The sequence below is a fragment of the Amphiprion ocellaris genome, chromosome 11 (assembly GCF_022539595.1).
Source record: "Amphiprion ocellaris isolate individual 3 ecotype Okinawa chromosome 11, ASM2253959v1, whole genome shotgun sequence".
NCBI classification, from domain to species: domain Eukaryota; kingdom Metazoa; phylum Chordata; class Actinopteri; family Pomacentridae; genus Amphiprion; species Amphiprion ocellaris.
This window is the reverse complement of record NC_072776.1, coordinates 10094517-10121684: the sequence shown is the minus strand read 5'-3', so window position 1 is coordinate 10121684 and position 27168 is coordinate 10094517. Positions and strand designations below refer to the sequence as shown.

At 38.7% G+C, this 27168-nt stretch overlaps 1 protein-coding gene across 6 annotated transcripts; it reads right to left on the bottom strand.

Moving 5' to 3' along the window:
• Positions 1-211: 211 nt before the first annotated feature.
• Positions 212-26512, bottom strand: grb14 (growth factor receptor-bound protein 14). Of its 6 annotated transcripts, XM_055015587.1 has the most exons (15): positions 24763-24895; positions 17404-17510; positions 15285-15372; positions 9249-9405; positions 7652-7773; positions 7461-7535; positions 7190-7327; positions 5928-6038; positions 5688-5783; positions 5296-5358; positions 3045-3161; positions 2571-2640; positions 2392-2479; positions 1746-1839; positions 212-1588 (listed from the first exon to the last, which is right to left on the bottom strand). In XM_055015587.1, the coding sequence occupies exons 3-15, from the start codon at positions 15345-15347 to the stop codon at positions 1442-1444; spliced, it is 1341 nt and encodes a 446-aa protein (XP_054871562.1). In that variant the 5' UTR covers positions 15348-15372; positions 17404-17510; positions 24763-24895; the 3' UTR covers positions 212-1441. The 6 variants fall into 6 exon arrangements, with proteins under 6 accessions (XP_054871562.1, XP_023136818.2, XP_054871563.1 ...); XM_023281050.3 differs by lacking the exons at positions 15285-15372; positions 17404-17510 and adding an exon at positions 26124-26510 and having other exon boundaries at positions 24763-24892; XM_055015588.1 differs by lacking the exon at positions 15285-15372.
• Positions 26513-27168: the final 656 nt, after the last annotated feature.

Genomic DNA, 27168 nt, shown 5'->3' with positions numbered 1-27168 from the left:
TTTGTGCAATAACCGTGGTCGCCCTGTTTTCCTTACAAAGATGATAATGTCATATAGTAATGCAGTGTTTTACATTTTAAATAAAGGTTAAATTTATCAGCCTACTGATAAGTTGCTTTACACAGAGTTTTTAATCATATCTGAAACCTACTGTAATGTGGGTTTCACTAATAACTTGCTGTAAAAGATAACAATAAATGATACAAAACCATACCTTAAAAACAGACATCGTTTATATATAAAACTATGCAGTCCATGACATTCATAATTCACTGTACTTTTTTCCAGCTTAAAAAGAAAAAAAAGATGAATCATGTGATTTAAAATACTTAGAGTACCTAGAAAGTAATGCTTTGTTGGCTTTTTAAATATAAAACTGTTTGTCACTGAATATCCCCATCAGTGGTAACATCACACAGCAAAAGCATATCTGACACTGTGTATGAACAAGAGTGCTAGTAACATCAAAATACAACCAACCCAGGCGTTGCAAACTGTGTACCTGAATCTTTGGAAAATATAAAACCTGAATTTTAATATACAGGGAATTCTGATGCGATCAAAATTAATCATACAGTATGTCCTGCTTATTAGCTCGAAAATTGGTGAAATATACTCCATGGCTCTTGTTGTAGAGTAAGCTCACTACTAATTACAAACATTTCATTTAATCACATATTTTTAAAAATGAATGCACAGTGCAGAGTAGTGAGGTTACCTGGACATTACCTCTCTTTTTCAGTCGGACATGCACAGTGACACTTCCTGAGAGGTCATTTTATCTATCCATTAGAAAAGCTGAATCATTTTCTTTAAAAAAAAATACCTGAATACTTCGAGATGCACCGACAATGAAAGGTGAGATAGCTTAGATTTAGTCAGATTTAACAGAACGGAGGTGTTATATACCACAATATCCAGCATGATATGGTTGCTAATAAGCAGCTACGCACTTTGTTGGGATACAACCATCATTAGTTTTGACAGACCATAACTGACAGGTATATGTAATTATTCTATTCATACTGCAGCAGATAGCCTTTTAAAATGTTTTGAGTGAAAACTCAGGTTCCAGTAGTGAAGAAAAGACTTTCTTTCACTGCCGTCGCGATGTTGTTAGAATCAAAGCTGTCTGCAGTTATACAGTACAAGAAGTCATATTTGGACTCGGCCCGTTGGATTTACTGCCACATATGCAAACATTACAGGGCCGAAAAATAATGTTGCACGTGATCTCCAGCACCAGTAGTCATTTATTATACAGTCCGATGTGAAATTCTGCTTTTTCTGAAAAAGGAAAAAAGATAAGGCCGGACCACATTTTGAAAACAACAGTCTGTATACCTTCCTCAAGGCACAAGAACACTGGGAGTGTTTGTTTTCAGAAGAACCTGGTGTTAAGGTGCATGTGAGCCCTCGGGGGGTCTCGGGGGTCCCTTGTTCACAGGGTGATCTGGGCACAGTGGTGCTTGAGCTTGCAGGGAAGCACCCCACGGTTTAGCTGGTAAAACTCCACCAACTGGATCAGGTCAGCGAAGCGCGTGTGACCGTCGTCCAGACTGTAGAACAACTCCCCTTCATCGTCCACCTGGAGTGGAACACGTCCGTTTACACGCATATAAATGCAAATCCACGCACAAGAGACAGGTGACTTTGTATGAATATTAATGTAATTATTTTTGAAATTTACTTTTAGTCCCTAAAACTTTCACACGGTGTATATTCAAACGGTGGATTGCACTCACTGGTAAGATCTGAAAGTGTTTGATTTTCTGCATGTGGCACAGCGACAGAACAAATGTCTTAGGGTTGCTTTGGCTGTCCCTCAGAAGAAACACTCTGAAACAACAAGAAAGCTCTTCATTATAGTTCTGAAGCTCAAGTATGTGCATAAAATGGCATTTTTTAAAAACGTATCATGCAGGATTTATCAATATTTACTAAAGAATATAGCTCTTATGGTTTTGTGTATGATAGTTAATTAGAGAGAGTTGCATTAGTTGTCATTTTTTTGGGAAATGTCTTACATTAATAAATTATATTGTAATAATACAATACCATAATACAGTTCAATCCAGTTCTAATATGTTTTATGTCCTCTTAAAAGACTCCAAGGATTATATAACTAACATTCAGTTTAACATATATAATGTTTACTGAAAATGTATTCATTCTTTAAATACATGTGAAATTCATCATTTGTAATCACACTTTAAACAATAATTTTACTTAACAGGGAATGGGTCATATCTTTACTGACACACTTGTCTGTATTTTTCAGTTAATAAGAAAACATTTTGTCCATAAAAGTGAAATCTATGCATGTTCTAAGTTATACAGTGCAGTAAAAAGAAGAGTGTAACTTCTAATATCCCTGGTATAACTGCTTACCCATCAATAAGACCCTGTTGAATGATTAGACGCTGAGCTTCTTCCCGGGACAGTTTTCCATGGAACCACGGCTGAGCCAAGTGGATAGCTGAAGCACAGAGATAGTATATTTCAATTTTTTTTTTTTTTTTTTTTAGTTGCGTAGATTTACCAAACAAAAAAAGAAGTGTTTCACAAACCTATGTTTGGCACAGAGCTCTGTGCTGCAGAGGGGCTCCCATGACCACTCAAACGGTGGCAGCTTTTCCTCTGAGGGAAAAATAAGTTAGATCACAACGTAAATAGAAAAAAAGAGATCTAGTTGTCTTGTATTCTATCTCACATATGAGATAACCACACTTATTAAGCATTACTTTGTTCTATTAACTCGTTCTATGTATGTATATGCAACTTGTTCAAAAATATTACACTTTAAGAACCCATTATTACACCTAAGGGATTTGCTTTTACATTCTCTCACACTTGAAGAACCTTTTAAGCACATTTATCTCATGGAAATTTTATTTAAGGTCACTGGAGTATCCAAATCCATGTTTCCATTGAATGAAGCATTCAGGAAGGAGGGTAGTGTAATTAAAGCATTCTAACTTATCATCCTCTCTGATTTATTTCCTGTATGGACCCCTCTCTAACTGAGTAAACTCCTGACTCACCCTCCAGGACAGGCCTTCCTCTACAGCCACAGACAGCGCCTCAGACGGGTTCTCGATCACCCGGGTCTTTTGGCCAGAAAAGTCCATGGCTACCAGCGAGTTCTCTGAGATGCTTCTCTGAAATGGCAAAGTGGTTCTATAGTGTTATTTTGGACTGTTGCATATGCTAAATGAATACATTTTAGCTTTATTTTTAAACAACCCATATTTCCCCTCACATTCATGATTATAGAAAAACATATTTTCTCATAAAATGTACAATGTTCTTAAATAGCCGTGATTCCTCTTATTTTTGGTCCCTTTCTCTTTGTGTACGGTGAACTGGCTGCCTTGTGGTATTGTATTGCCATCTAGTGTCTGAGTAACGTGACTCCATCTTCATCATTTCTAGATGATTCCAGACAGAAAACTCCATTGAAAAGGGATTAGAGTGGCTTTGAAAAGAATGACACATGGGCACATTTTAGTCCTTTAAGCTGTCATATAGTGAGTGGCTCTAAATAACTCCACACACACTCAAGAAAATTCTTCTTATCAGGATTACCAAGAAGCTTTTAGATTACCACATTCATTCCTCTCCCAAATACTAAGCTCGCAATTTAAACAAGTGGTTAAAACAAAGTGAGCGGTTTCTACTTTTACGGCCTCTCTCATCCACTCTGTCCCACCCCCACAGACATGAAGACACATATCATTGTTTCAAATGTAATAATTAGCACTGAATATGGCGTTTTCATTATTTCTGTGTAATTCCATGAAGCAGTATTGTCAAGTCAAAGGACCTATGGGACCCCTGAAGATCCACATGAACCTAAACACTCCCAGTGTTCTCATGCCATGAGCAAGATATACAGACTATCATGTTGACCACATAAGATTCAGTAGTCTGACCCTGCATTTGGCAGATTCATGTACTGTCCTATCTTTCTCGCTAATCCTCTTGGCGAGGCTGTTGGTCACATATGACCCTCCGACAGCAGGGAAGAGGTGATGAGTTGTTAAATCTGAGAGCAGCTGATCACTATGTATTTTTAGAAAGAGAGCAGTTTGCGAACATGCTCATAACCCATAAATAGATTGTGTTTGCGGCCACAAAAATACTCTCAGTCAAGTCTGAGGCTATTCTGGGACATGAAACCTACATTAGCACGCTGAAGGTGCCTCATTTGTCCTATGCAATTATATTACCACACCGCTATGTGTTGGCTTGTGTTATTTTAACGCCATGAAAATGTGTCTTTAAGGCTACATTAACTGACTTTCTTTTCATCTGGGGACACTGGGACAAACTAAAGGCACAACAATGACATATTTCCAGCTTATGAAAATGTAATGATGATGAACTTTTTAGGTAACATATACCTATATATCTAGCACACATGGTGCAACATTACTATTATTCTGAGTTTTATTTATGACCACTTGAAGTCATTTAGCTCTGATGTTGTCTTCTGACATTTTAACTGCGAAATGTTCCCCAACAGGTGCCTGTTGTTTGCTATTTTGTTGGTATCATAAAATGAGTTTATCACAGACTTTAAGCAAATAAAATCCCCATTGTGGCTACAAAGGAGACTGACAGAGATTGTGGTCTAAAAGGAAAATAAAATAATGAAATTGACTTTTAAAAGGAGCTTAAAAGCTTAATGTAGCTGAAGAAAACGGCAAGATTTGGCGGTTACGTAGGTTTTGTCATAACAGAGTACTGGAAACACGCAATCATTTGTTTCATTGTGAGTATAACACACTGAATAAACAATCTAAAAAAATGTTTAAAACCATTTCATTTACAAGACACCATATTAATACACACCACTTAGCCACAACAATAAAACTTAATAATCATAAAATCAAATTATGTAGGTCCCCCTCATGAAACCAAAACAAGTCTGGTCCATCACTGCATGGACACAGCATCTCTGAGGTGTCTATGGTGTCTGGCATGCCGAAAATACATTTCAGAATTAGGTTTTTAAAAAAGTATTTAAAATTAGTCTTTTGTCATGTTCCTCAACCTGTTCCTGCACAGTTTTTGAAGTGTAGCAGCACAAATTATCAAGCTAGTTCAGCAACAATGTTTAGTTGGTGGTACATGTCAAAGTATCATCCACATGAATGCCAAGATCCAGGGTTTCTCAGTAAAACATTGCTGTCACTCACTTCGCCTGTCATTTTTTTCTTATATGGTGGCTGATCGGTGTATAAAACTGAGGCTACTATAAACTGTGAGGTAATAAGAGCTCCAGCTTACCATTGGTGAAGCTTTTTGCTTCTGGTATGGCTGAACGAAATTTTGGTACAGCTGCATCCCAAACTGAAACATGAATAAAAGTCAGTAACTTCAATTGAAATTCAAATACTGATAACATGCGAACTTCAAAATCCTTTAATGAGAAGGGCCGTGTTCATCTATGTCTGTACTGTATGTTATTTGTGGGCTAGCAGGAGTGACTAATGCTCTAAACTGCATCCAGCAGGTATCCAGACAATGAACACATGCTGCTTCTATCAAGAGTGGGAGTGCTAATCCAGCATCACTCAATAGTTTCCCTTGACCTCTTCCCAAAGCTAAATCTGATTCTAGCACTGACTCAGCATTCCTCCGCTTAGATATCACCCTGAGTTATTCATCAGCAAGCCAACCTTTAACAAGCGCATGGCTGTGATCCAGCAGGTCCTGGTCTGCTCATCATCGGCACAAAGCAGCTTCAAGTCCCGGGCTGAACTGCACTTTGTGGACTGAGGCAAGAAGTTACAAGGAGATGAAAGGGTTCAATATGCCAGGGATCAATACTCTACTTTTGGTGCTTCTGTGCAGTTTTGGCATTTTTCGGTTGTATGGTAACCATTAATGTTAGTGTACTTAAAGGAAAATGATGGTACCTTGACACAGAAGCCAAACTCTGTAGGTGCTCCATGTAGTTTTTTGGCTGACAACACGGTGTAGACATGACTGTCACTGAAGTCAGCGAACAACTGGAGATGCCTTGGTTCCTGCGAAACAAAGAGAGGGCACAATAAAACAGAAGTACAGCAAATGTACGAACTTTAGATGTGAAGTCCGAAATAACAACAGGTGTGCAAATCTATTCTATGTGAGGAATAGATATGCATCTCTAGTTTTTCTTTTTGATGTAAGTCAGTAACGCAAAAAAAATACAGGACTGATGGAGTAAGCACAAAAAAGTAATTTATTTTTAGAAGTTACTAGGACATGTTTCTGCTAAAGCCTCAAAAAACTTGACTATGTAATGCCATCTACATTTGTATCATGCTTACAGTGTAATCTTCTGGGTGTTGGAACATGATAGCTCACTTAAAACACACTGTAGGTGGAGGCCAGCACACTTAAATTTAAACAGTGCATTCTTATCTAAAAATAACACGTTATCAGTCACTGTGGGTGTGGTTAGAGCATAAATGTAATGAAAGATAAATTTAGACGTATTGATGGGGGGGGCATTGAGACAGTATCAATAGTTACATTGTGCCAAAGATAACTTTCCAAGAAAAAAAGCTCAATGAGTGCCATTGTTCTACTTGCATGTGACACACTGTTCCCACTTCCTTATCTAAAGTAATGCCGCAGCCATTAGTGTCTGCGGTGACTGATTACCAATGTGTCTGACTGAGACCACAGATGAGTGGTAAACACGCTAGACTAAAAGTGGGCGCCATACCAGAGTCTACCTGCACTGGGGAACAAAAGGTCTATTGTTGTAGAAAATGAAAGCGGTTGAAAAGTGGTTGTGTTGGCATGGCTGGTGCCCAGGTATAAGCTTCACTTGTCAGCGGCATTAAGAGTACTGTTTCTGCCTGGCTGCTATGCCAGCTGACCTGAGGAAAATCAAGCTCAACCTGTTCCACTGCCCTCTCACGACTTGAGTGACATGTATGAAGAGGATGAACTAGTGACCCCATTGTGCTCAAACAGAGCTCTGTGGTGAAAGTGCACAAACTAAAGCAAGAGTTCAGTTCTCCAGTCGGTGCCATGCATTTTTTTTCCATTTACTGTACTTCAGGCTGTCCATTTAATTCAAATAATTAAAAAAAACATTATAGGACAATGTAATGCAATATCATGCAAACAGAATGATTAAAATTACCCCATTTAGTAATCTGTTTTTTCTTTTTTTTTTACTAACCTTGGAAGTCCCCTTATTGGAGTAATAAAGCCCCGATCTCCGCAAGACAAAATAAAACTTCTTCCAAGACTTCTTGCTTTGCTCTTTGGCATGAAGGTATCCGTGGATCTCTGGACAAGTGCTGGATTTGAGAAAGGTCTGTGTTGGGTAGAGAAATATTTGTCCGTAGATGGGTGTGTGCAGTAAATTGTCACTTAGACAAGTGGTCAGAATACAACAATTGGCAGTCAAGAGCAGAGAGGGTGCACTATGAGCAGAAAGAACATGATACCTGTATGAGCTCAGAGTGATCCACCAGGCCATTGGTTTCAGTGGATATGGAGACCATGTGATCTGGGAAAAAGTCCTACGAACAGAAAATAAGTTATTAAAACGCACTGTAATCTCGTTAGCCTACAGAATAATGGGAATATGGGTGGGTTAGTTTAAAAAAAAGTGCAGAATAATGTGTATGAAACTCACCAGGGGCCTCTTGAAGAATTCATATTTAGCATAATTCTTCCTGAAATAAAGGCGGCTGTCTGAGTCCATCCCCCAGCCTGAAGACACCTCCATAACAGACTCATGGTCTTCAATGGTTCTCTCTAGTGTGAAGAAAATGAAAGGTTAAAATGGCAGGTGTCATACTCACAGCTATAGATATAAGTTTGAATACTGTTGAAGTCATAATGCAATGATTTCTGCAAAGCCTGTCCTTGCAAGAGTTTTATTGTTTAACTTTGAGGGCAGAGAGTTTGATTATTAACCGTTTATTAATGTGTAACCTCTGAATGAGCGCATGGCTCCCAGGTTAAACAGTGCAACATAAATATTAATTATTTATAGAGCTCAAAATGATTGTTTAATTAATGTGAAACTTCTTAGTTCAGAAAGACGTGAAGCATCAGGGCACAGAAATCATCAGACAATACTGAGTATTTACATGGCTGATAAAGTAATTGTGTGTTTACAGTCAAAGCTACTTTCCCCTTTTTTCAGTGTTCACATTAAATTAATTAACTAGCTGCAGCTTCATATTTACGGCACTGATATGAGAGAGTAGTTTTTTTGTTTGTTTGTTTGTTTTAATGCAAACCCTGAGTAACAAAGTGAACTATATTTTAAGAGCATGTAATAGTTTAGTTAAGAGAAAACTATGACATGCATTTTACATTAGATTAGAACAGATGAATGAAATATGTAATGAGTGCAACAGTGTGAAAATTCTGCAGAGAAAATTTCTATTTAATCTTACTGTCACCCAGCAAAATAAGCATATGCCATTGACAAATACTGTATGTGTGAATAATCATATCATTTTACACCACTCTGGAAAGCAAATGGAAAAATGCCTTTCACGTGCAAATACTTTGGACACAGTGAATAAATGGTTATTGGTTTTTAAAAAAATGTATATTTCTACTATGTACCAGTTCAAATGTTCCTGATCAGTGTCTGAATCAACTGTGAGTAAAATATATCATGAAATGGAGCATTAAAGTTGGTAGATGCCTTTCATATTATCTGCTGATTATCTGCATATCATTTGATCTGCTTTAACTTAAAACATATCAAATCCGCAGTGTGTAGACCTCACAGCAACTTGTTGGATTCAACAAAAGCCATGGAGAAAATACTAGTAGGGCTGAGATATACAAATGTGAATGCATATATACATTACTTATATGTTTTCATATATCTTAGCCTTGAGATAGTAGCCTAGAAGTAGTATAATGATATGCCATTTAGTTTTCACTTCATGGTTTATGATTTTCATAGAAAACTTTTAAAATTCCAAACAAAATATGAATTTGAAATGTGTAAAGCAATTCATGAGTGTGGAGTCAGGTTAACTTTTTAATTGAAATTGAAAAACTAAAAAAAAAAAAAAAAAAGTTTTGCTTTGCAAGTATTTGACAACAGCTATCTGGAAATGTATCAACATGTAAAAGGAACCATGAGTGAGATCTATTGATAAGATACCACCTCAGAGTAGTAATTCTAAGACTGACAACAGGATTTTTCCATTCTCTTCTCTGACTTCAGAGTACACAACAAGCTACTTGGGACTTAGTGTTACCTATTCCCAGATGGGAGAGGTGTTCAAAAAGAGTCCAGCTGTGGTCATCAATACAATGATTCTTCAAGACAAACAGCTGGCAAATGTCCCGGGCAGTAACATCAGTGGGAACCTCGACAGCTTTGCTGGTATTATCTTCATTATAAACTTTAATTACCTGAAACAGAAACATTACATTAACAACTATTTCAACCATGCAGCAGGTTGGAAAACCGTTGACTTTTAAGGAGAACAAACTAGAAACAATCCACTGAAAAGTGTGAGGAGAGTGCAGATAAATTATTCAGTTTGATCCACATGCAGCAGTTTGTTACTGCTTCCTATCGCAGCAACACAATTTTTGAAAAAAGTCAGTTGTTGAACGCCCTCCAGAGTAGAGCCTGTTCCAGGATGTAGCCTGGAACATGTAGAAACAGTGCAGAAATCTTGCACAAATTAATCTGTCTGAAAGAAGAACTTACCCCGCTGCTTGCAGCCAAGCATCGTGGTGAGTTTGGACAAGCTCTGTAGCCCAAACATGGCTGAGTACACAGCATTGCAAAAGAGCTCTTTTGTGAGAAACATGAAAACACGCATCAGACAGCACAGCAAGTGTCAGCTGGGAAGCAGCGAATCTCTCTCTGCCCCTCTGTCTCGCTTTGAGCTGCAGCGAAGCTGAAAGGAGGTAATTAGACAAAACTGCCTCTGAGCACAGCGCTTTCCTGACTCCACATATCTGTATCACTGGGGCACGATACCAAATCACCTGCCTCCTTTCCCCACCGCTAAGAGTCAAGAAGCCAGAGATCAATCTGCTCATTCACTGGGGTGGAGAGAGAGAGTCACATGGCTCCAGCCTCCTTTCTGTTCACATTCACACACCCATGGCAAGCAGATCTCCTACATAATGACCTGCAAGAGCCCAGAGAGCAATTACAAAGGTGCTGGCTAAATGTAATGGTAGTTGGGTCAGTTCAGTCTAAAGCTGACGGAGGTGGGTATAAAGACAGAGGGACGAGGTGCAGCAAAGACCAGATGGCTTTTTTCTCTCAGCGAGGTCTATTGGTAGTTTAAAGATGGGCAGGGAGAACCTGACTCCTTTTGTGGAAACGGCTCAAGGAGTCATCAGCGAATAGGAGCCTCCAGCCATGACATCACCTCTTAGTGTAAACCATTTAGTGTTCAATCAGTCCACTTGGAGCCTCACAGGAGAAATATGTTTTTTTTCAGATGTCTAACAAAGACAAGGGCCTTCCCTAACCAGATTAGCCAATCGTCCAGAGTTTCATGTAGATAAAACTGCATTGTAACATTGCAGGTTTATTATCTAAAAGTGTTTTGAACATAATCAGAGACAGAGACAATAGCAGATAAGGATATCCAAAACCATACTGACTGAAAATAAATAAATACTATATCAGAAATTCACTGCATTGCTGACGATGACTCATCATGGGCCTCAGCTGAGCTGCTTCAAGGATCTCTTCCTGAGAAATGGCCAAATCAAATCACTCAGGCATCACATTTCACCAGGAACAGGCCAAGGTTTGTCAGAGGGACAGAGCCCTTGTACAGCATTAACATTGCAGATGTGTTTCATGTTTGCATTACTTGGCAAAAACAACAGCAGAGTTGGTTTATTGCAAAGTTTAGCTGAGATGCAGAGAAGTCATATGTGGACAATGAATGCTATTAGAAAAGCATGTTTCATCTAAACCATGAAATCTATTCAGATACTCTACTAACATGCAAACTCTTATGTGAATAATTCTCGAGGAAAAGACAGAAGGACTACATTGTGTTCCACGGCAGATTTTTATGTTGTTAATTGTGTTACATTTTTGCAACAAAAGATCTACAGCAAATCAGGTTCTGCTTTCCATTGCTTAGACTGAGACACAGAAACTCACAAAGAGAAAGCCAAGAAAAATCACATTCTGGTATGTAGGTAAATCGACCTGCTGAGACCAAAAACCTTTTTTTATTAAACGTCATACTAAACATACTGATGGGCTGTGAAGAAAATGAGGGGAAACAACTTTGTTTCACTTGGCAATATTTATTTTTTACCTGTTTTACATAGAGGGCTGCACAGTGGCTTGGTGGTTAGCACTTTTGTCTTGCAGTGAGAAGCGTCCCAGCCTTCCTGGGATCTTTCTGCATGGAGTTTGCATGTTCTCCCTGTGCATGTGTGGGTTGTCACCGGGTTCTCCGGCTTCCTCCCACACTTCAAAAATATGCTGAGGTTAACTGATGACTCTAAATTTTTCCGTGAGTGTGAATGTGAGTGTGATTGTCTGTCTGTGTAGCCCTGTGACAGACTGGTGACCTGTCCAGGGTGTCCCCTGCCTTCACCCTAAGTCAGCTGGAATAGACTCCAGCCTCCCACGACCCTAATGAGGATTAAGCAGTGTATAGATAATGGATGGATGGATGTTTCACATAGACATAAATGCATTTATGGAATATTATCCCGGAATTTTTTATTTTTTTTTACCTGCTCTTAAGTCATTAATAAATTAATAAAACATTTTGAGAGTAAAGCTCATTTTATCATAAGATCAGTTTAGATCAGTAGACTTTTTTTTCTTCGGGGCCTCTCAGGGCTTCCATATAAATACGACATAACAGCAGAAACAGAAACATGAAGCGGCATCTGTGCAGTCCATCTGAGCCACACAAGCCGAAATCAATTTCCTGCAGATTTAAGTGCTGTCTCCATGGATACTGTAATAGTATTGTGTTTGGTTTCATTTGCACATTTATCACCAATTATTGGATGTAGAATTGTGAGGGATTTTTTGTCCTATTGCACCACACTAATATTCATATTGTTTTTTATTGAAAGCCATTTCAAAGCAACTCAGAGCATTAATTAGTCATCAGATGTTGTTTGCAAAGTAAAGATATTCTAGTGTGAATTACAAAGAAAGCTGTATGAAATGATATGTAAGATATCCAGGATCCATTTGATGTCATGATACTCTCACAAAATTGTAGCATGTGTTTGAAATATACTGTATGGTAAAATATTGTAACATCTCTTTAGTCGGTGATGTTATGACTCAACCGAATTCTGTTGTTTCAGATGTGCTGCTCATTACATGTACTACATTTACAACATTCAAAGCCACAAATTACAACAATAATCACTCAGAAAAACATACATATGAAACAAAACATACTGTTTATATTATCACTAGATAATCCTAATTGAGAAATTAGTTTGACTTCTACATACCAATTATTGTATGATTACGCATATTTTTTCACTCTAAGTAATTGAAAATAGTACTGTTATCCATTGGTGAAGAGTTTCTAATGAATGTCTGGGCAGGACAGGCAGCTGTGGGAGCAACTGATGCTTTTATCAGTGAACACAGAGCTGCATTCATCAGCAAGTAACCCTGATTTAAATACACACATGCTTTCATCTGGAAAACATCCATGTCCTCCTTGTTCTTGACAATCGAGTTCAACTTTTATGTTGCAACCGGCAAAAACAAAAAAAGAATGTTACATGGAGAGTATTTTTTTCAGTTCTACTAATTTTAAAATACCACATTGGCCAGCACTGATAATCTAATTGATTTAGTACAAGCAAAAACCATGAGTGCAGTCATTAAAACATGGGAACTCTTTACTAGCCAAAGTGATAGTGCAGTTTTGCTTCACATTGATCAGTAACTTTATTTTACTGTAGATTATTACTCATTACCCTGACAAAATCTCACTACCCTAACCCTAAACAAATATTTTAGTCTCGTTCAATGTAAAGATACTGTTATGTTTGTTGAGTATTTGCTAAGACTGGTTAGTTCTACAAAATCTGTTGTGTTCAGAAGCTAAAGCTTAGGAGACAATGTCCTTTAACCAAACCTACACTGAACTTTCTTCTTGTTGTGTGTGTTTGCAAAAACAAAAAACATTTTTGTATTCCTGAATAGCCATAAAGACATATACCAAGATATGTTTCAAAATTGGAAAAACAAAGTTGTCAGCGCACTCTGGCAGACAACCATGAAGTATGTCTCTATGAATGCAATTTCATTACATATACTGTTAATAATTACATATATAGATACTACATATAAATAAGTGGTGCAGTAAGCTGATATCAACTAAACTGTTGATTTTTTTGGGCTGTATCACAGAGGTGAAGTGAGAAGCAGGTGGCAGAGCACCAGAACATAATGTGCTGTGTTATAAAGGTCTTTCAATGAAAAGCAAAAAAAAAAGAAAGAAAAAAAAACTGTCTGAGCCAGGCAGAGTAAATCCAGATACTGAGTGTACAGCACTAAATATAGTCTCATTGAGCATAAATTCCTCTATTAGACCTTCTTATCTCAAGGACAGGACAGTGTGAGCCATTTTTCCAATTAGCCCCCTCTGGTTGAACCTTGAAGTGCACTCCCACAGCTGTAGCTCTGTGGCTGTGTGGTGGGGAGGTGTTGGCCTCCAGCCTTGCCTATCTAAGAAAACCACTGAGAACTGTCCTCCCACTTCCACGCTTTAATAACACGGAAAAAACATTCCAGATTCATATAGGACTTCCTTCCTAATGGCCAGACCAACTCATATTTGAATGTTCTATGAACAGTTGCACTACTAGCTGCATAATTGATAATTCTCATTTTAATTATAAACTGCTGGCTTCTGATCATCCACTCAGTTATTAGTGTTGTGAGTCCTGAAACAGAATTGGATCATTTCGACAGTGATAGCATGAACATGCTGAAAAAAGAACTGTGGGACCAACTTAAAGGAATTATTTCACTTGGTAACACATAATTGCATTAGTTTAGTCAAATTAAGTTACAAGTAACTTAAGGTGATGTACTTGAATCATTTTAGTCCTCTCACATGGACAGTTTGCAATGCTGCAGCTTCATTTTAAGGAAAGTAAATGTAAACTATTACCGATGTTCCAACTTTTTTTGTCACAAGATTTCCTTTGCTTTCACTTTTTCACTTCCTACTCAGAGAAAACTGCAAAAAGTTGAAGTTGAGAAATTTGAAGAAACACAAACTTCATGATGTCAGACACACATTACTAAAAGAGCAATAAACCAAATTGTTGCTATTTTACCAAAATTACAATACCGGTTGATAGGAAGTAAACTGCCTTTATCAAAGCAGAAAAATAAATGAGATTCATTCAAAATAGTACTTCTACCTCAGCACAAATTCACTTTTTACAGTGCAGTGCATTCAGCATGCAAGAAAGAGGAGATTAATTAGAAAAACAGAGGGAAGTTACCAGCACTGATACGGAAAGCTGGTTGCTAGTTTACAAATGAAAGTAGCTGTGGACCTGCTTTGAAGGGTCGGAGCTGAGGTGGGGAGGGATTGGTAGGGGTATAGTATGGTAAATAGAAAATATTTGGCTTTTTTTTCAGGGTGTTGGGATTGTTTTGATGGAAATGTGCCATGTACATGTCATACCATGTCAGGGTAAACAATAAGATGTAGCCACTGGAAGAAGGAAAGTGATAAATTACTTTGTGAATTATCTATAGGAATAATAAAATAATCTATAGGAAATAATGGAGACCTATTTGAAAGGAACAGGTTTTAAGTTTAAGAATTTTATCTGTGGTGTTGTTAGACAGGTTTGTCCAATCAATATAAAGCGAAGCATCACATAAAATACACTAAATCACAGTCTGTTGATGTTAAAGCTTGAAGTGTGGGCTTCCCTTGTTCAGCAATTGCTTATTTAAGCAAATGGCCATTCATGCATGCAAGTATATTTCTAGATTACAGTGAGAGCATGTTACTTTCTCAGCTTAATACACTTTCAAATCTTTCAAATGAAACTCAGACAAGTGCTGTGAACACAGAACACAAACATATTTGCAAAGATATAATCTTTGGAAAGTATTCCACATAGTGAGCCCTTACACGGTGCTGTCATGATCGTGGATCTCATCCAACGCATCCAAAAAACAGCTTAAATTTAGAAAACAGAAACAGAAGGCGGCACTTCACTAGTACAGAGGAAAAAGCATTCATGTTCAAAAGACAGTCCAGAGGAAATCTAGGTAACATTCCTACCCGCTTCTGCAGACAAAGAGGTGTGATGGCAGGCAAGGTGACTCTTCTTGCATGGAAATTCATGCTTCTGCCTTAGGTGCACAATTAACTAGAAGAGGAATATGCAAGCGTATTAACTAAAAGTAAGGATAATGTACGAATATAGTAACGATAATAATGACGCCTAATATATAATATAGCGTTTAATAGAAAATATTTTTTCCCTGTACCCCTGTTGGACACTTTGGAAAACGTGTTACAGAGAGATCCTTCAGAGTGCAAGTGTGAGAAAAGAAGTCATGTTGCCTCCCCACAACACAAACTCCTCCTTTGTCCTTGAGAATGTAAAATCTTTTTCCTCTTCGCTCCTTTTAGAAAGGGAGTTCGCATAAACAACATGTAGGAAAAAAAACGGCTTTTCTCATGGTGGACAGAGTTAAAATAAGTGTACGGCACAAGGTTAGAGAAAACTAAAATACTGGCAATCAAAGTCACAAATTCTATCTAGTGATAATATTAACAAAAAGAACACAACAAAGGAGTTGAAGATTCCCCAGCAAGTACAGGAATCAGATTATTTTTGCTGACATTTTATCCAGACACTACATGGCTATTTTTAGTCTTTAACTTGGTTTAAGGCTGTCTGAGACAAGGATATTGGCAAAAAGCGATCAATAAAATACCAACAGTTTCATAAATAAACAGCAACTTCAACAACATTAAGACTGACTGATCTGCAACAAGTCAGTGGATGTTTATTGAGCCTCTTAGTTTAATTATCATTAATATTGGCATTTATTTATTTATTAACTTACTATGATGGTGATGATCAATATATTTTTACTAATATGTAAAAAAGTCATAAAGGTAATAGTAGCAACAGTCTTGTCCCCTGTCAGCACTGAAATATGCATCCATACACACAAACAAATTGTGTCTTTTTTTGCCACTAATGCAATAGTTTATTTGCAGATTTTTTTCTTAGTTTTTTATGTTCAAGCTGCTGTTGGAAGCATTTTAGTATTTTTTTTTTTCATAAGACAGAGATGGCAATTCACATATGAAACATGTGAGTTATTTACTTTGACGAAACGCTGAGAGATGAGGGGGGGAAAGCCCTTTATCAGGATAATCTTTATGCTTGCATGAGATGATCTGAAGTTTCTAATTCAGCACGCAAACACAGTATGTGTTATGGAATGATTTTGTTTTTCTTTTGGGATCGTAAAGTGTCAACAGAATGCGTCTGTGTACTCTAATTTGTTCATATTTGAATCTGGATATAGTGTAACTTTGTGTCAATATTCCTACAGTGCTTTGGCAACACTGTGTGCTCATGCCCAAGAAAGAGAGAGAGAGAGAGAGAGGGGGAGGGAGGTAGAGAGGAGTAAGAGCGATTTAGAGGTCTAAAATAGCTCCCCCTCCCATAGCCACAAGTCACAGCCCACATCTGTTTTACTGTAAGACTAGACAAAGAGGCCTGGCGAATACCAGCGTGCCATCTCACAGGACCCGCCTCAGCCCTCAGTCTTTACCACCATAGCTGTTAAAAACTGCATCAAATTTAGTCCAGATATACATTTTAGTTGTTGGTCTCCATCTGAAGATATTGCAATGCATCTGACTGCTACTATATGATACTATACTGCACTATTTCAGCCACTTCAGAGATTACAGTGAGCATGCTGGGCTTACACAAGAAATAGCAGATGCTCCGGAGGGCAGATGCAATTTCAATAAAGCTATTGATGCATTTAAAAGGGAAAAACAGTTGCAGACCCCAATAAGACTGAGATTCATTGTCTGATGGAGACTATACACAGACCAACTGACTTGGATCTGGTGATGCTGTATATCTGCTTCATTTGAAGACAAACACATACAGTTTACAATTTTTTTTTTTTTTTTTTAAAAGAAAAAAAAAGATTATACATTAGTTGCAGTGTGAAAGCTGCCTTGACATGAGATATTTTGGCTCACTCGATAGCTAGCAGGGTGTCCTACAGAGATAAAGCTGCTACACTGCAAAACTTCCCATGTCCATGCAAAGCTACTGCAAGTCCAGCGCATTGCATTTCTAAATGTGCATGGGCCTATATTGCTTTTATCTCCTTTCGTTATTATATGTCACTATACTTACCATCACAGGGCTTAATATGGAGGTTCAACACACGGCATTGTTCTCTCATTCAACTCATGAGAACAGACGGGAGAAGAAGAACCTCCCACAGCAGGCTTCATGTTTATCTGGAAACACAGCGCACTGACTTGTGAGAGCACAGACAAGCAGACGCTGCTAGTTATCACACAGCTAAAATGAATTGGAATTAATGGACCCAGAATGATAACAGAGTCTCCACAACTCCCATAACAAAGCCAGCTCCAGACACATTGTCCTTGACCATAGCTGATTCGATCAAGACCCCCTTGCTGGCTGTGTCAGAATAACAAGACAGCAAGCAGAGGTGCAGCGTACATGCAGGCGTACAGTACATACCTACCTCTGGGCAAGGGGATTTACAGATCACCTATCTAAAAGCAGCCAGAGATACCAATCAGAGCCTATCTTGCAGAGCAAGGACAGAGTCAGTCACGTTGAACTGCTATGTTACTGAGGATTTTTGTTCTCTAAGTTTAGTGTTTAAAGTAATGCCTCCTACCAAGCAACTGGTCTGACAACAGCACCACATCTGGCAATAAGCAATAAATTTAGAATAAAATAAATGTAGAACCCAATTTCCTTCCTTTACATTGTCATTCCATAATGCATGAGTTTTGCAGAGGAACATAAAATGGATAGGTTTATCTGAATCAACACACAAAAGCATTCACAACAGAAAACCTGAAAACACAGCTGAGTGTAAAGTTGAAATTATACGTAGGTGCTACTAGTAGTCATGACAGAAACTGCAGCTTAAAGCATTAGATGTAAAATTTGACAAGAACAGGGTGTATTGTTAGGCTAAACTTAGGCTAAACTAATGATCAACTCATTCCATTGTCAACAATAGAATCATTGTTATCCTATAATGGCTCAACAGTATCTTTATAGTTTCCTGTAGTTATTATGGAAATGTCTCCTGTACAGTACATTAAAGCCAACAAGTGTCAAACCAGCATCAAAGCCAGATATGAGCAGGGTTCTAAAGCCAGATAATGTGTGTTGAAGCATTCAGATCAACTAGAAACATAATTTTATCCCACTTGACTGTTGGTCTGAGGAAAAAGACAGAGAAATGGAGAGAAATCAATGGGCTCCATGTGCATCTAACTGCAGATGACATACTATATATAACACATGCTCTCTGTTAGGCTCAAGGAATGAAAGCTATGCACAGGGATTACAGAGCATGACTATTCTGATTATTATTACTCTGATTCTCACTTCAGCTACTGCGTTAGAATAAAACTGTGCATTATTTAACTACTCTGTAGTCTTCATGCGCTCAGTGTGTGAATGAGAATCAGAGAAAGCAGAAATAATTCAATTATTTTAAATGCTTAAACTGAGCTGCGTGTCTACTGCCATTCTCTGGAAATTTTTTGACTTGCAATGAATGGACATTTATCTGATAAAATATACTGGAACCTCAAAGCAATTCATTTAGATAGCTGGGTTTAGTTTACAATGACAAAGGCAAAAGAAAAGTAGGAGGTAAGAAGCAGTTCAGGAATAATACTTGATTATCATCAGGTAGACAGCAAAGAATATCAAATTATCAGGCATTCCCTCGAGTTGTATGGCTGAAGTGAGCTGTTAACATCCTCTTAACATCTTAACAAGACACAGACTGTCTGTTTCTGTTTCGGTTAAGCGCTCAAGAATGACTGCCCATTTTATTCCTGGAGACCTGATCCATCTAATTAGATTTCCTCCAAAACAGTTCATTTTACCTTTGCATAATAAAGATATGCCAGTTCCTCTATGATGCTATGTTGAAGCCCACTACTGCCCACAATAGTAATTAAAAAAAACAATACTTATCTATTATAGTCACAAACTGTGAAAACAGAGACGCTTGTCAGAATTTCAACTTGCTGATTGGTCCTGGTTTGCTCCTTGAACTCACCATTCTGCCACTCTACCAGGAAAATGATCTGTGTTCCTTAAGTTATCTATAAACTAAATGCAGTATGGCTCAAAAATGGTAAACAAAGGAGCGAGTTGCAAGCAAGTTGATGGAAGAAACATTCAGCATGGTGAAATATCTTTCTAGAGTTCAGAATTTGTAGAGGTTGCAAAAATGTAATTGGCAAACAATTTACAGGATGTAGTGAGTCCATTATTCTGCGAGCACTGGTAACAGCTTTGGACACTTTGAAAAGTTTTGCACGTGTTAATTCCAGAGTTTTAAAATTCTGGTCAAATATATTAGCAAAGAAATTCTGTCTTTTTTAATAATGATTTATGGCTTTATAACTGTGAGTATAAATTGCATTTTTTAGTTATCTCTACTTCTAGCCATGATTCTACTGTTAAATAGAGGGACAGGAGCAAAAAAAAAAAAGGCTTGTAGGCTTGAGACCAGGATCTTGTGGCAACAGTTTAACACATTCAATCCTCCAAAAATCTAGTACATACCACACAACAAAGGGACAGAGAGCTATTTATGGTAAGCAAAGCAGGGCAGATGAAGTCTATTACTTCTTTGAACATTTTTATAGGAGCAATATCAATAGAATCCAATGAGGGCTGCATCAGTAACGCACTTTTCCTCATGCGGCTTATGCAGTGATATTGTGCTAAAACACCTGAACCAAAGAGAAGATTTACCACAAACTCTGGAGGAGTGTACGAGCAAGATCTTCGGTAGTTAAAGATTTTATCACAGTCAGCTGGTGAACAGGCTTCTGTGGTGGTGAGAGGAGGGTTTACAAGCTGATTGATGGTGTTAGACAAGGTTCTGGAGTTGTGCTGGTTGGGATTTATTAGCTGAGAGAAATACTGGTTTCTAGCCTCCTTTACTTTACAGTTATATAGGGATTAATGACTCTTTGTGCAGCAAGTAATGAGCCTGCAAGTTCCTGGATTTGCACTTCCATTTAGGTACTTCTTACTGTAGGTTCTTTTGAGGCTATAAATTGCTTCATTCATCCATGCAGGTAGTGTGTTTCCCCAGTTGCAGGTCAGACCATGAACATGTTTAATTGTATGATTCTATGATACTGAAAACTCAGTTGTTGCAAAATTTGTGATTTTTGATGGTTTTGATTAGAATTCTGGGTTCTTCCTCTTATTATACCTATGGGAGTCTTTCAAGGATAGTAAGTAGGTTTGCTGAACAGGGTGGAGCTGTGCCACCAAACAAGATGGCTCATTTAAATTATATTTCTGACTATCAGTTCTGAAGAAGAAAAGGGTTAAATTATTATCTAAAGCAACATTTTGAGTTGGAGATGTTGGCTGAAGCCAGGTGTGGAGACTTGCTATTCAGCCAGAGGGACTTTCTGCCAGGAGATGCTAAATTTGGTCTAGAATATCTTGAACCCTGGCAGCTGAGAAACAGTTTGTTTAATGTATCTAATAATAGAGTGGGCGATAATTAATCAGGATGGTCGAGGGCGCAGCAGCAGCATTTCTTGGACCAGTGAGACAGAGCTAGTGGACATGGAGTGCAGACATAACAATAGTGACATGGAATCATCTGCTTGATGACAAACTGGTAGCATGACAATACACTGATATTTCCAGCATTGTCATGTCAGGCTAAATTTTGTGTGACTGTTTCTATTCCACTGAACTCTGGGCACTCTTATTGTGGTCACACTCTGAAGTGCAGAGAGATTTAAGGGTTTCACAAAAGAATCTGTACAGTTTCAGCTGTATGTCTGAAACAGCTGAGGCAGTAGAGGACACACGATTTGTTCACCACACAAGCCAATGGGTCCAAACAATTGTAGCTGCTTTAACCTACTGCACACACAAGAATACAGTTTGATTTCACTGTAAAATGAACTACTGTTTGGATTCAGAAATCTATTCAGAGGTTTTTGTATGCAGCAAATTTAGTTCCCATTGATATAATGCAGCACTTTTTATTTGGTGGTTTTGTTGTGCAACACTGCAAACACACAGCTAACAGGGGCTGAGATAAAGTAAATTCTCAAAATGTAATAGCTTTCAAGTCTGTCAAAGCAATGTCAAGCAAAGGGTCCTGACACAATTTAGTGGAGGCATTCAAATCAACTGCAGCTAAACATGTTGTTTGACAAACCAAAATGACAGACATCACTGCCATTTTTCATGCCTGCTTATTTTATAATCAAAACTGTCTCTAGCAGAATATTATTATTACTTTCAGATAATTGTGACTGATGAGAAAATTACTGCCGACAAGACACACTGGGAAGCCTGAAGGATGATTTTCCTTTATAGAAACGATGGAACAGTGGGTGAGGGGACGAGCGCTGCACAGTTGGAACAATGATGTCATATGTTTCTTGAGTGCCACTGAAAGGAGGTCATGACCCTGCGCCACGGGGATTGTGACATAAAAACAGCTGTTCAGACTGACATGCTGCCTTTGTCTTCCCAAGAACGCTGCTGAAAAGACTAAGTGAGAAGTTGTCAGGCCTATGAGTTGCAGGCCTCATCAGCGAGATACATAAGGATCACTTTAAGATTTGCTTACGAGGAAGCCACATTGCTTCAGGTTGAGGTCAGCTGGGTGTCATTTTGCCCTTTCACTGAGAAACTTGAGGATTATTCTCACATTTATCAAAGAAATTGCCAAATCCGTGCAAATCCCTGACCTGTCTTTCACTATAGGCTGGTGAGAGCGCAGGAGAATCACTCCGTAATTTACTGATGTGAAAGCTTGAGCTGAGTCATGAGGGAACAGAGTAAAAGGGCTCATTTGAGACTTTGTGTATCAAGTGGAGACACTCGACAGACAGAAAATCAAGCAACATTACCACATTGCATGCAGAGGAACAAATGCCTATTAGGTTAATCCCACATTGAGAACAATGGATGCTCAAGAAAACTGAACCCAAAACTTTCTGTATGTATTTTTCATTCTGAGCACAGGAAGCTCTAATACTGCTGATAGTTGCTGCTAAGTGCAGAGCTTTTAATTTCAAGGTTTCCAGTGAGTCATTGCTTTGAGCTGCCCCCTGCTGCTGCACATGCACACAGGAATACACACACGTACACACACACACAACACACACACACCACACACACACACACACCACAAAGATATCGAAAAACCTGAAATATACTCCAGCTTACAGTATAGAGACCCACATCCAGGAAATGTCTAGGGGTTGGTAAACCAGACTAATTTAACATCCCTGGAAAATGTATAGCAAAATCAGTTTTGAAACCCACGCTTACTTGAAGCAGACCCATAATGATTAGCTTTCCAACATAATGAATGTGTTCTCTTTCGAGGATTTGGCAGTAAGTTCTGCATAGATATACAAATCAACTACAGGTCACAAGGTGAATTAACTAATCTTTTTGCTGTGCATAATGCTGAATTGCCTCCTGATTTCCACCAAGTGATTAAAAACAAGAAGAAAATAAACAATTATTCCTTATAAGTTAAAGATTCCCTGCATTATATCTTTGTAAGCTGCTGTAGACTGATCTATTGCCAGAATCATGAGGTCATCAGTGGTAGTAAGCAACAACAGCTGTAGATTGCTATTACAGGAAGGCCTGAGCAATAATACCCTAATTATTTATTGAAAAAAATATAGTTGAGACTAAAAGCATTGTTTTTAATTTCACTGGCAATTAACCATTCACTAAACTCCCGCCCTCAAACACTCATTGTCTAGCCATAGCTTAGCAACCATAACTACACTGACAGACTTGTCAAGCCTAGGATTTCTTCACATGTTGAAGCAGTGTGGGTGTGGCTGCAGTAGCTACTCAGGTTCTTCAGATTTTTGAGTATTGTGTCTTTTTTTTAAATCACACTTCCTACCACAACACAAAAAATACAAGGGATGTGTGGAACTGTGTGTTTCCCTTCTGCCTAAAATGATAACTTGCACTGTCTATACACTACAGACGGGTGACAACTTAAAGGAAAAAACAACATAATGTGTCAAGGTGTTGGGCCAGTGCCTGCTGCTAGAACAGCTTTATTGCACCTTGATGATGATCCTGCAAGTCTCTATAACTCTACCGGAGAAATGAGACACCATTCTTCCAAAAGATATTCCTTCCTTCAATTGGTGTTTTTATTATGATAGTGGAGAGCGTTGTCTTACACATTGGTCCAAAATCTCCCGTAGGTCTCCAACTGGACTGAGATCTAGTGATTGTGAAGATCATAGCATATGACTGACATTATTCATCACTGACCCCTCATGCCTTAAGGATGGGGGCATTTTCATCCTGAAATAGTCCACTCCCATCAGGCTAAAAAAAAATAATGTCATTCGAGGATAAAAATGATCACTCAGAACAACTTTGTATTGATTTGCAGTGACCCTTCACCTCTAAGGGGACAATAAATGCAAACCATGACAGCATAACAGAGCCGCCAGGTTCCCGTCAGTATGGTGGGTCAAGGGTTCAGGTTTTTCCTTTAATTTGTCATCCATCTATACATTATGATGTGAGGTTACACGCCAGATAATAATAAGTTTGTAGATCCTTTTAAATGGTTGTAATTTTCAAATAAGTCAACAAGAAACAGCAAGAAGAGTTGTTCTAAGTCATAATGGGACTTAGCTATCAGGCATAGCTGTGAGTTCTGTTTATGGTGGATCTAGATGAAGAATTTTAACTACATAAGTGTGAAATCAAAGTGTCGTTGTAAGTCTGCCACTATTATTGCGAACTGAAAATGTGCCAGGCTAGACTGGAAAGCTTTATAGGAAACAGCATCTATTAGCAGGACAGGCGTTAACAGTCAACTGAAAGTAAAGTGAAAAAATCCACATAAACAAACTGCTGAAATGGACAATATCTAGATTGGAGGTAAATCTTTTCCAGCACCAGCAGGTACTACCAACATTCACTGCATGATAATCCCACACCCTGTGTTAAAGCAAACAGCAGTGCTGCTGGGCTCTAGGCCAGCCATTTCTTGGGTAAACCACAAAGTTACTATCAAATTACAAATGCAACATCTGCAAGTGGTAAATTACCTGACATGTGCCTACTTTTGCGTTGTTTTGTGGCCGTTGTGTGCATGTAGAACTGGGATCACAAAAGTAATAACATGTATGTTAACTGTCTAAGCGTGCTGACACAGCATTTTGATCTCCTCACTGCGACTAATTTTCATACTCACGCAACCGGTTGGACCATCAGTATGTCCTGAAGTTACAGACAAATTACAAGCCAAACATTGTGTAACTACACATTCATTTCACTGTTAAAAAACATCCTGCAGTTATTTTCTGACACTTATTCCAATTACAGTTACACAACTTTGAAGCCTGAGATCGGATATGGAGAAGGTTACAGTGCGGGATTCCTGTTCTGTTTTTTTCCCCGAAACTGTGTCTCAAATACAATAAATGGGACTCTCACCTGAGATGCACTACTTTTGGTCCATGGTAGTAAACATTCAGAGACAAGGGGGGAGAGCGTTGAAGGGAGAAGCTCAGGAAAGGAGTTTGGAACAGGGGAAGAGAATGACTCCTCTCCCTCTTTAGTGCTCCTGAATGACAAATAAACAGAAACAAAAGAGAGAAATAAACATTTTGCATAGCTGCATAAAATGAGGCAAGCATATCTGATTTCAAAATCTGTATGAGATGCCTTAGAAGTATGTCAGCCTGAGTTTCCAAGCAACAGGTTAAAAATAATGTACACATCTGCAATATTTTGATCCATTTCCACAAAGGCATTCAATAGAGTTGGATCTAGCATAGAGTTTATAGAAAAAAATGGCATTTTTGTGCAAAAATTGGCGGTTTCAAACGATTAAGGCAAACAACAGAACATTTGTTTCCCTACTTTGCCTTTAAGAGTCACTCTGACCTGTAACATTGCAATGATTCCCCTGCTGCTTGTGTCCCATGTGCAGAAATGCAGAGTATAAATGGAGCAGGTCTTAAACAAACTGACAGATCTAACAGAAACACAGTGTTGCCTTTGCATGAACCCCTCTCACTCTCATCTACCTGATGACACACCCACTCACCAACTGACTTTTGATAAGATGACAGATTACACACATGGGAGTAGCCTCTGACTCCACCACTATAGCACACAGGCTATGCTCGAACAGTTAGAGGAACTGACAGAGGAAAGTGTGTTGCATCTCAATCGATAAATGATCAGTGAGTGAAGAAATGTTTGTCAGAGAACATTGCATTAGGATCATTTTTATCTACAAATGTTTGGCTGTAAGGAACAGCTATGATAGATGTTTTGCTCTTCTTTAAAACCTAAAATGCCTTTGCAGGGAGCTAGCATCTAAATCAATAAAACAGATCGTGTACTATATCATATTGAATTAGCACCACGATGAGGTAAGACAGAGTTAGATTACAGCACACTTGCAGATTGGAGGTGTTGTGCTCTGACGGACAATTTCTTTACCGCTCTGTTAACACAGCGATAACTCAGTTAACAATTATCTCCCACAAACTAACAGGTGCTTGATTCATTTCCAGGTCTTTAAATGCACTGGCGGAATAATGCATTACGCTTCATTCACAGCTGTGTTTGGTTCCAGCCAATTGACAAACAACACTGCAGCTTTCGAACAGACCTCTGTGTCTCACTTGTGCAAATACAAAGACTGTGCTATTCTTCTGCAGGGCAGCTCACACTGTAAAGTGTAGAGTACAAAACACCACTTTCAGTTTTTATACAAGTGAATTTATCATGATGGAATCCTGCAAATATGCCAGTGTCAAAGTGTAAAGAAAAATGCTTCCTACCTGGTCCCCTTGCAGAGCTTAGTCCTGGTCTTCTGGGCATTTGGTGTCAGGAAAGGGTCTTGCAACGGGATGAGGGCTGGGCTGGGAAAGCCACTCACATTACCCCTGCCACTCTGAAAAATCTCTGCTTTCTCTCCAAGGCTTCCAGAAGTGTGTATTTCGTCCAGTGTCTTATTCATATCACTCATGTGGGCCGGCTAAATCCAAGGCATCATCTGGAGCAGACAGAAGAAACGAGCTGTTGGACTGGAGTGTGTGCAGAGCACAGTTGGAGCAAAGCTGGCTGGCGGGGCTCCTCTGCACACAGCTCAGCACACACACACACACACACACACACACACACAGACACACACACAGACACACACACAGACACACACACATACACTAGTCTCTCCGGCTCATCTGCTGCCCACAGGGCTGGCCCAGTGGGGCAAAACGATCCCTCCTACCCAAACATGATCCACCACAATAAAGATATTTTTAACACAATGACTCCCAAAACAGTCATCCTCGCTCTGACACAGTAGCATATTAATAATCAACTAATCTGTTCCGCCTCCTAAAGTCTTTTGCTTCTATGTTGGATTCTTTTGATTGTGCATTTTGATGTATTTGCCTTTTCAAACTCAGGAAACGTGCACACAAAGCACACTTACACAAAGGGGTTGGTAATGAGTCCAGGAAGGCAGCGAGCACTATGAAATCAACTGTTCTTTTGTTATGGACTTCGCACAGGGGATTGCACTTTAAACTTAGTACACTGCAGAAGGCCCGCCATTGTAAAGAGCAGCCGGTGCAGGAGATTGGTTGGTTGTGTTGCTGTTGTGTCATTCAGTGACAGGTTCCATGTGGGGGCTGGTTTGGATGATAACATCTATCTGAAAGGTAATGTGTAACAGAGTCTGGCCAGGGGAGGACGGGCTACTGGAGATACAGACGAACTGACAGCAGAGGGTTAAAGCAGTACCTCAGTGCATTTGCTGTAGGCAAGGTTTACTTTATTACTTTAGTAAATATGACAAGCTGCTGCACCGGACAAAACCCA

Bases quoted from the DNA above. Each gene is read 5' to 3' on its own strand.
- grb14 (XM_023281050.3), bottom strand. From the start codon at position 26,311: ATGAGTGATATGAATAAGACACTGGACGAAATACACACTTCTGGAAGC. The intron at 2,641-3,044 runs GTGAGTCAGGAG...TTTTTCCCTCAG, and splicing joins AGGAAGGCCTGTCCTGGAGG to AGGAAAAGCTGCCACCGTTT. The intron at 2,480-2,570 runs GTTTGTGAAACA...TCTGTGCTTCAG, and splicing joins GAGCTCTGTGCCAAACATAG to CTATCCACTTGGCTCAGCCG.